At 31.3% G+C, this 10,838-nt stretch overlaps 2 protein-coding genes across 2 annotated transcripts; one reads left to right on the top strand and one right to left on the bottom strand.

Annotated features, from left to right (window-relative positions):
• The first annotated feature begins 464 nt into the window (after nt 1-464).
• LOC101205657 (receptor like protein kinase S.2) lies at nt 465-3,467 on the top strand. Its single transcript, XM_004138957.3, has one exon. It carries the CDS (start codon nt 691-693, stop codon nt 3,169-3,171), a length of 2,481 nt encoding a protein of 826 aa, XP_004139005.1. The 5' UTR covers nt 465-690; the 3' UTR covers nt 3,172-3,467.
• Nucleotides 3,468-5,557: 2,090 nt separating this feature from the next.
• LOC101205421 (probable pectinesterase 29) lies at nt 5,558-8,876 on the bottom strand. The gene is made up of 5 exons (XM_011651838.2): nt 8,647-8,876; nt 7,620-7,779; nt 7,331-7,540; nt 6,522-6,772; nt 5,558-5,873 (listed from the first exon to the last, which is right to left on the bottom strand). The coding sequence occupies exons 1-5, from the start codon at nt 8,874-8,876 to the stop codon at nt 5,711-5,713; spliced, it is 1,014 nt and encodes a 337-aa protein (XP_011650140.1). The 3' UTR covers nt 5,558-5,710.
• Nucleotides 8,877-10,838: the final 1,962 nt, after the last annotated feature.

The following is a 10,838-nucleotide window of genomic DNA, read 5'->3' as shown; positions in this document are numbered from 1 at the left end:
AAAATCATGAAGCTCGGCTTCTTCTATTTTCCTAGCTTCGGCAGTGATCAAGTATTTTGGGAAGAAAAAGATAAATGTTATTTTAAATTTACAAATCTTTTAAAAAAGCAATTATGAATTATGTTGAAGTAAATAGGTAAGAATTAAATTAAAGCGAATGTAGGTGGAGATAGACAAAAATAAAAAATCGTGTGTCTCCTCTATACCTATATGTATGTATGGTATGTATTTGTTTGTTTGTTTGTTTGTGGTAAGAAAAGAAAAGAAAAGAAAAGAAAAGGTGAATATGATGATATTGAGGAAAAAGAAATAGGGTTTTTGTTCGAATAAGCACGCCACACGTGTGAACCATCCGGAATGTGTAAAGTAAAGGTTCCATAAATATGTATTTTAATTCATATATATATATATATATATATATATATATTTTGGGTAAAGAAAAAGGTAGAGAAGAATAATATTATGATAATCTTAGAGAGAGAGACAAGGGTGGGTTCTAATTTGGCTACTAGATGACATTCAATTCAACCATGCAACCTAACATCTTTTGAATTCTTTATTTATTTTCTTCTACTTCTTCCTTCAAGGCTTCAACCAAAACTAATACAAATATGCCACATTTCAAACCTTTCCCTCAAAACTCCCCTTCATGTCCACACTGCTTTCTCTTCTTCTTCCTCTAATCCAAATATGCACCTGAACCGTCTCTGTTTACTTCTACCGGCGGATTTCGATGAAGTCCAGCCACTTGATCGTGAAGATCACCTACAAAAACCTAACCAAAATACCAACAAACATCACACTCCAGATTGTTGGTCTCAAATTCATACCTTTCTCCGAGATTCCCTCTTCAAATTCCAAACCCTGAAATGGGTTCATTCTTGTTGCTACGGCCGTCGCCCCAGAAAACCTCCACCCTTTGATTTTCACGACACTGACGGGGTACAGCTTTCGGAGAAAGTCGGAGGGGACAACCCCAGAATCTTCAGTTTTGCAGAGCTCTATATAGGGACCAAAGGATTTAGTGCAGAGGAAATTCTCGGTAGCGGTGGATTTGGGAAGGTTTACAGAGCATATTTGCCTAGTGATGGAACTGTGGTGGCTGTGAAATGTTTGGCTGAAAAAGGGGAGAAGTTTGAGAAGACGTTTGTGGCGGAGCTGGTGGCGGTGGCTCATCTCCGACATCGGAATCTTGTTCGGCTTCGTGGTTGGTGTGTTCATGAAGACCAACTGCTTCTTGTTTATGATTATATGCCCAACCGAAGCTTAGACAGAGCACTTTTCCGGCGGATAGAGAACGGCGGGACGGATCTGAGTTGGAAACAGAGAATGAAGATCCTGAGTGGTTTGGCTGCTGCTCTCTTCTACCTTCATGAGCAATTAGAGACTCAAATCATTCATAGAGATGTTAAAACCAGCAACGTGATGCTTGATTCCAATTACAATGCTAGGCTTGGTGATTTTGGGTTGGCAAGGTGGTTGGAACATGAACTGGAGTACCAGAACAGGGTGCCGTCGATGGGTCACCACCAGTTCCGGCTGGTGGAAACCACCAAAATTGGCGGCACAATTGGGTACCTCCCACCGGAGAGTTTTCAGAGAAGAAGCATTGCCACTGCAAAATCTGATGTTTTCAGCTTTGGTATTGTGGTTCTCGAGGTGGTCTCTGGTCGGCGGGCGGTGGACCTTACATGTCCTGATGATCAGATTGTGTTGCTTGATTGGATTCGAAAACTCTCGGACGACGGCACGCTTCTGCTCTCCGGTGATAACCGGCTGCCAGATGGGTCTTATAACCTGATTGAAATGGAGCGTTTGATCCATTTGGGTCTCCTCTGTACACTCCAAAGCCCACAGTACAGACCAAGTATGAAATGGGTTGTGGAAGCACTTTCAGGTGGTATGATGGGGAGTTTGCCGGCTCTTCCATCGTTTCAGTCTCATCCTCAATACATTTCTCTATCTTCCCCTACCGATGGCAACACAACCAGAAGCACTAGCAGTAGCAGAACCACAACAACAAGATCAGATGCAACAACAACTTCAGTTAGTTCCTCAGATTTCGTTTCAGCCAATGGAGAAACCATATATATGACTGCTGAGAATGGTAACAATTACACCAACTCTTCTGATAGGTTTCTTGACAGATCAAAAACTATTCAAATGATTGAAACCCCAAGAGTAATATCATTCAAGGAGATCATTTCAGCCACCAATAACTTCTCTGACTCGCAACGGGTGGCGGAGCTCGACTTTGGAACTGCCTACCATGGCTTCCTTGACAGCAGCCACCATGTTCTAGTGAAGCGGCTTGGAATGAAGACTTGCCCTGCTTTGCGGGAAAGATTCTCAAATGAACTTCTTAACTTGGGCCGTCTTCGCCATAGAAATTTAATACAGCTTCGTGGGTGGTGCACAGAGCAAGGAGAGATGCTTGTGGTTTACGATTATTCAGCAGACCGTCTCTTGAGCCACCTGCTTTTCCACCAAGACAATAGAGCTTTGCAATGGTGTCATAGATACAACATTATCAAATCTCTGGCTTCTGCAGTTCTTTATCTTCATGAGGAATGGGATGAACAAGTCATCCACAGGAACATCACCTCATCGGCTGTCATTCTTGATCTTGATCTTAACCCAAGACTGAGTTCTTTTGCCCTTGCAGAGTTCCTAACAAGAAATGAGCACGGAAATCATCACGTAACCATAGATAAAAACAAATCAGTTCGTGGGATTTTCGGGTACATGTCACCAGAGTATTTAGACTCCGGGGATGCGGTAGCAACAGCTGATATATACAGCTTTGGTGTGGTGGTGCTAGAGGTGATCACTGGACAAATGGCGGTCGATTTTAGACGGCCAGAAGTATTGCTGGTGAGGAAAGTTCATGAATTCCTCGCCCGAAAAAGGCCACTGGAAGAACTTGCTGATATAAGGATGAATGGAGAATACAACCACAAAGAACTGATGAGACTGTTGAGATTAGGAATCGCATGTACTCACTCAAACCCAGATTCACGACCAAAAATGAGGCAGATAGTTAAAATATTAGATGGAAGTGACGAATGCTTCACTATGGAAGAAAAAATGGAGAGCCTAGAAGGTTGGAAACAGAGAAATGCAACTTCTTTGTCACTGGTTAAGAGGATCCAAGCTCTGGGAATTCAGTGAAAAACCAAAGTGACTCCAACAATTAAGGCACAAAAGATGAGTATTGTCATTTTGATGGTTAAGAGTCCCTCTTTTTCTCTAGGCTTCGTTCTTCTTTCTTTTTCCCTTTTGATCTCTATACATAGTTTTTGTTGATATTGTGTAATATAACAGAGAAGTATGGTTTTCGGATGTTTCATTCTGGGTAACAAGTTAGTAGTCACATGTATTCTTGCTGCATGTCAACCGCCTTAGACCAATAGCATTTTCCAATCTCTAATCTAATCATTGCAGTAAAAACGCAAAGAATTCCATAATTGATAGTAAACAATGGCAATTAATACGATGTTCTCCCCTTTTTATCAAACACGTGGAGTGCAAGATCAATAATGTCAGAATTTGTTCCCTCCTACACGTTGAAGTTCAAACCCAATTCTTTTGTTAACTTGCAGAAAGCAAACAAATTTCAATCGCTACCTTCATCAGAGCATCGAGATATTCATACATTACGCGTTCATATCAAAGCACATGCTGAGAATCAAAATACAAATGTACTGAGAGTATCCCAGATCAGTCTTCAACAACAACTGACGGCTGGAAAGAGAGAGAATTAGGAAATCGTACAAAATGGCTGACGTTTTGTAGATGACATTTCAATTTCAACGTTCAAAATCCAAAAAACCAAATCCAACTGAATTCTGCATTCTGGGTTTGAATAATTCAAAAAAGTTGCTACCCAACTTGATGAAAAAAGGTGAAATTTGATCAACTGAACCAAAATCGATTTCAGACGTTTGAGGATGAATATTCAAATTCCAAAAATGTTTAGTATGGCTTTGTCTTGAGGGAAAAACATAGAGTTAGGCCTTTGATGACATTTATCATAATCATAACCAATTCAAATATGAATAAAGGAACATATTAAAGTACAAATTCGGGAAGATATAATGTTAAATATGTTTTTGTTAATTTCTTTTATTTATTGTTCATCATTTCTAGACAGTTAATACAAAGCTCTTCATTTCCTCATAATCTTTATTTATGGTTCGATTTCCGATAAGTTTCAAATATTATAGAGCTTCATGTATAATGTTATATACATTTTTTTTTCAAATGAATTTGACAAATCAATTTATATACATTGTTGTAAATGATTTTACGTATGCACTTCAATTTTTTTTTTTAATGAATTTTAAAATTGAAAGATAAAATTGACGTTGTTCATAGAAAAGACAGACAAATAAAATTTTATTCTTTTTAGAAAAAGATAATTATTTTTTTAAATTTTTTTTGAATTCAATTAACTTGGTTAATAAAATAGCAAAATGACCATACAATTCATTCATTTTATATATAAAGTTATTTGTTGTATAAAAGTCAGAGAACTCTTTGAAGAAAAGAGATAAAAGTTTCACATCTCAAAATAAATAAATCATATAGGACACCAACTAAAAATAAGAGATGAAACAACATTTTAAATATTATGTAAAAAAGAAAAGCAGATATGCAATAAAATCTTTTTAATGAAATTGTTTATTACTCAATGTTGACAATAAATAAAAATAATTTGACTAAGAATTGATTTTGTTGCCAAAATTTTAATCTACAATGTTAGACCAAGTCTAAAAAATAATTAATATTACTTTTTTTATATATGTGGAGTTGGTTTTCTATAAGCCATTAGTTTATATTTTAATTATAATATAATATGAATACCAATTATGTATGTGTTAAAGTTTTTTATTTTATTGCATTTTTTATAAGGCAGACTAGTTTGTTAAAAGAAACAATATTTAATTTAGGATTTAAGAATCATTTCATTGATTAAAGTTAAAGTATAGAAGGGGATATATTGGTAATTGCATTAGCTAGAATACAACTTACAAAATGTGTAATTTTCACTTTTCTTTTTGGAACAATTTCATGAATTAATTAATTTTTTTTTAAAAAAATATGTTTAGAAGTAAAAGGTTGAAAACATATACCACCTCATATTTATCTTATTATAAATTTTATGTAAACTATTCAAACATTTAGTTGAATGTGATTTTATAAATAAAAAAATGTAAGAGAAAAGAATTGACTCTTCTAAATTGGATTTAAATTTTCATTATTGGTAATGATTTGTGTAAACTATTCAAACATTTAATTGAATATGATTCTATAAAAAATATATATATAAGAAAAATTGACTTCTAATTTGAAACTTAAAATTTGAGAAATTGACAAAAAAAAAAGAAAAAAGAAAAAAAAGAAAAAAACTGCTCATAATAAATCTATTTTGCATATTGTAAATTTGACAAACACAGTAGTGATCATGGTAATCTGCTTTTAAATTTGTTATTTTTACAATTTTAAAAATGTAATTTTTTTGATCAAATAAAATAATAAACTTAACAAAAATAAAATTAAAAGGTGTTGGAATGTGTTATAAAAAATTATAACCAAACCAACATGAGTTTAGTTAATACATGTATGTACTGAGAACAAGAGGTTTCGGGTTCAAATACATCACCCCTAACTGTATTACAGTACCTTTTCAAAAAAAAAAAAAAAAAAATTATAACCAAGGTTGGTCTTGGATCCAACCTTCATCGTCGATAAAATTCATACTGATTAGTTTTTTTATTTCTTTCCAACTTAGCTTCTTTTCCCATGATACACGACCTGAGATGTCAGAACCTGGTCCATAACAATCGTTTTCTACGTATGTCAAATGGTTCCTGAATTGTGAAAATGAAAATATTTAGTATAAAGTAAACAAACCTAAACTTAGATTCAACAACTTCTATTCCTTTGTTCTTAAATTTCTTTTTCTACATGTAAAATATTTATTTAGTTTTAAAAGATAGATGATACATATATTATAGGATAAGCCAAAAAATTTATTATTGCATGAGTCACCAATATAATTATATTCATTTTTATAGTTAGGATGAGCCAAAAGTTGAAAAAGGAAAAGGAAAAAAAAAACCATGATTGAAATTTGGAATCCCAACTCCAAAAAGCCAAGAAAGAAACAAAAAGACCCATTTCTTTTCATAGATAAAAGCCTAAGTGCTTACCAACTCCTAAAACCACATTTCCAACCCCAAAATCCCAATCAATCTATTCATATCCTACAATATACCCATCTTCAAATTATGAAACAATATAATAAATTAGTAAAAAGAAATTCATTAAAAAATACTATTGAAGTTGAAAACTTTATATATTGTATCTAAATTAGAATATTATTCTAACAAAATGCATTAAAAAGAACAATATTGTAAGTTTCAATAGAATGCAAATACCTTTAAAACAATGGAGAAGAGAAGAAGAAAGTTGAAAAGAGATATATAATAAAAAGAAAGGATATATATGAATCTTACTCATAACCAACAAACTGCCAAGGATCCCAACCATTAGGGTTTATGATGTTGGAGAAGTTAGAGTTGTGAAAGATAACTCTTGAATAAGCCCTCCATGGCCTTCCTAAGTATGCTGACCCACTCCCAAACACATTGCATTCTTTGAATACAAAACCATTTGCATCATTTGGATTTGTTCTTCCTTGTGCTGTTATGAAGCTTGTAGACCCGTATGGAAGAAGTGCTTCTCCAACCACTGATATTGAACATCCCTAATAGTATATATATCACCCCAACATTTTTACATTTATAATAAAACATTAGGGTGAGAATCTTACTAGCCCTTACCATAATAATATTATTGAGTATTCATTAGTCCTTTAGCTTAAATACTTTGTTTTTGTAACACTTCTCTTTCCATTTTGTTATTATATATATTGAAATACGGAGTATTTAACGACTCTATTTTTTTTGGTGCTTTAAAAGTTAAATCATTTAAGAGGTCTATTGAAAGGTGTAACTAGATTAAAGAGAGGAAGTTGTAGCAAAATGATCAACATCAAAACTATTTTTTGATAACTGAGTCCAACCTAACTTAACAATTTCAATGGTTAATTAAAATTAAAGCAAGACTTGATAACATCACAATCTTGTCTATCAAATCATTTTGACTTTGTATTTATAAATAAATAAAGAAAAAATAACATTTAAATCTTTAAGTTTCAAAAGATAACAATTTGATGTTTGGAGTATTTCATTTTAGTATTTGACAAATGTTAAAATAACTAAGAAGTAGGACTCAAATTGGTAGGGATGAAAAGAAAAAAAACCTGAAAAATGGACTGAGCAGCTCCAAAAATAAAGTCGACAGCTCCTTGAATGGTGCAACGATGATAGTAATGTCGTCCTTGATTATCCCACAATGTGTCTTGAACTCCATAGAAACCACATCTATAGAAAGACGACTTGTCGCCTGTGATCATTGCTGCCACTGCTGGGACTCTTGGATTTCCATTTTTCCATGGATAATTATAGGAATTCTAGTAACAAACAATTTGGGTTTCTATAATCAAGTTTTGTTTATCTTTTGAGTTTATATAATTTAAAAACTTTACTCACCACAAAAGAGATGGATTTGACGACAATATTATCAGCTGAAGAAGTGAAAGTAGGGCTTTGAGCAACAGTGAGATGATCGTCCCAAACAACCTTTGTTCTTCTTTTTCTATGTCCTTTCAAAATTATATATGGTTTATCATATGGAATCTTCACCTTCTCTCTGTATACAAAAACAAATTAGGGAAATATAGCAAAATCAACCTCCATCGTATATTAATTTTTAACAGAATAATTGTCATTGATTACAGTAGATTTCCTTAATTTATTTTAGGAAATAATCGAAAATAGATGCAAATATATAATCACTGTTTAATTGACTATTTTGTTTTATATATGTATCTTTAAAATTTTAGCCTATACAAAACATGTAATATTCTGTTTCTGAAATCAAAGCGAAAATTTTGAAAACTAAACAAAATTTCCAAAAACTTGGATGGAGAAAGCAAATTTTAGAAACCAAATAGTTAATTATATATATATATACACACACACACATTTGGAAATTGCACTGGGTTTCTTACTGTTTATTAAAACAGATTTGATTTTCACACATTGAATTTTAAATAAACCAAATTTCAAAAGCAAAAACACCCTCAGTTTTCAATAATTTAGCTTAGATTTTGAAAATAGTTCCAAAAAGTGAGATCATCATATAACAAAACAAAGAAAGCGTAAGAGTATTTATAATCTGTATTTTCAAAAAAATCAATAGCCTCAATCTTTTTTACTTAAGAAATGAAACCTAATTGACATTTTATAATCTAGTTATTAAAAAATAATTATAATGAAAATCAAATCACTTGCTCTACCAACTTAATTGAAGATGAACCAACCCATCAATCCAAAGTAATCATAATAACAAACCCCTCAAAATATCAAACTAGTGATGCACTAACAAAAACCTAAACCAACTAAAATCAGACCCACTTAATATATTCTTTGTTTCAAATATTTGAATAAAAAAAGCACTCTTAGTAAAAATCAAAACTATATTAAATAAGAATTCAAAATTAGAAAAAAAAAATACCTGTAAAGACCAGGTCGAATATGAATGGAGACCCAAAATCGATTATTAGAAGGAACAGAATCAATGGCAGCTTGAATAGTAGAGAAATTTCCATGGCCTTTCTTGTCAACAATTAAAGTCTTCCATGCAAATTTCTTACTTCCTACTCTTCTATAAGGTTCACCTTCATTCCCTCTTACAAATATCATCATCATCAAAACAAGAATAATCCCACGAATAATAATCCACATTTTTTTAATTTCTTTGAGATTTTTGAATCAATTGAAGAAGATGAACGATGAAGTGTAACCACTGTTTTGTGTATATATAGGGTTTGTTTTTATGGAAATTAAATTATATGTGATGGATTTTTCTTTTTTTTCTTTTCTTATCTTTAATGCCATTGGTAAAGTGGGAAGGTCAAGGGATTTTTTTTCTTCTTCATGAATATGGAATAAAATTTAATAATTAATATAGGGAGCGATTCAATTTATTTAGATTGATTTTATGCCATTTTTTTTAAAATCATACACATGAGATATGATTTATGGTGAGTGTTTCCATTTGTATTTGGATTTTGAAATTGAGTTTAGAATTCCGACTTAAGTTAGGGGTTAATTATTGTTGAGTTGTACACATTTTTTTAAGTAAAAATAAAGTAATTGAACATTGAACATTCAAAAAAGAAATACATCTTAGTTACTACTAAATTTTGGCCACTTTAAGTCATATTTTGGGTTAATAATCTATTGAAAGATTTAAATAACTATATTACTTTTATCATTAAATTAAATTTATGAATGTAAAGTAAGTGCGTATTTAAAATTAAATATTTTTGAACAAATATGTTTTTAGTATATGAGGTTTAATGGAATATATGTTTATAACCTACATGAACCTAAAGGTTTGGTTCAATCTAATTTGTGACAAAATAAAATTGAAATAACTTAAAAAGATATTAAGACATGCGTAATATTTCCCATAAATAATAATAATAAAAAAAATAGACATGTAGAAAGTTGATAATCATTTATTTACTTTTAAATATTATTTAATCTTTTTTTCAAGAGTTGAACAAATTTAAAAATAAAAATCCAACATCGGATGTTCGAATCAAATATATTATGTAAACTATTTGATGCGAACAACCTTAATTAATTAGCAAAATCTTAGCTATCCTACAAAATTGTAATGTTATGTTAGAAAAAAAAAAGTATACATACATTGAACATATCGTATAATAGCTATTCAAATGAGGTTAGCTGTTTGTATGCCGTTGGAATTTCCATATCCATAATTATTGTAATAGAAAGTAAAGTAATTAAGCATATATAGCAAAAAAAACAAAAAAAATCCATAGGATTACGTTTGTAATATGTTTAAGTTTGGGAAGGTAAAAAATCGGCCAAGAAAACTTCCAAAAAGTTAATGGCATCTAAAAAATTCCATAAAGAAATAATAAGAATAAAAAAAAATCGTTTGATTAATTAGTGACATCTCATATTGTTGTAGGGGGAGAATGTAATTGAGAATATAAATTGTGTGGGTGTTAAAAGTGAGATTATGTTAAATCTAATAGTATTAATTTTAGAGTTTTGGATAAAGAATATATGATTGATATATGGAAATAGTAATATTAAATACATAGAAGTGTTGAAGAAATAGTTAGAATGATGAGGAGCTAATTGATTTATGTATGGAATGAGATTTGAGGAAGCATAGAAAATGAAAACGTAAGAGTTAGAGTGGAGTTGTGTGTTATTTAATTTTTGATTTTATTGTTAATAACTTATTCATTTAAAGAAAAGAAAAGAAAAACGGATGAAATGAAAAGTGTTAGATGAAAAGGGTGAAGAAATAGGTAAAGTCATATTTAATGTGTGGAGGGTTGGTCACGTGGTAAGGACTAAGTAAGGAGAAGCATTTTCTTATTTTTAAAATTGAATGTTTAACATTTGAAATATGATGTTTTCTTTAACTCTAAGATGCACTTTTAGTGTTTGAGGTTGATGCCAATTTATTGAAATTTTAATGAATATTTTAAGTTTTGAAGTTTGAAAAATAATTGTAAATGATAGTTAGCTAACGAAAAAATGATGTAACCATTAAATATGATTAGTCTCGACAAAAAAATATATTATAGTATTATTTTATTATGATGTGATTAAATATTGGTTTTCTTTCTTCTTCTTTCTCATTTTCTTTAGCCCGTT

This window comes from Cucumis sativus, chromosome 2 (genome assembly GCF_000004075.3).
Source record: "Cucumis sativus cultivar 9930 chromosome 2, Cucumber_9930_V3, whole genome shotgun sequence".
NCBI lineage: Eukaryota > Viridiplantae > Streptophyta > Magnoliopsida > Cucurbitales > Cucurbitaceae > Cucumis > Cucumis sativus.
Note: the sequence above shows the minus strand (reverse complement) of the source record. Positions and strands in the feature narration are given on the sequence as shown.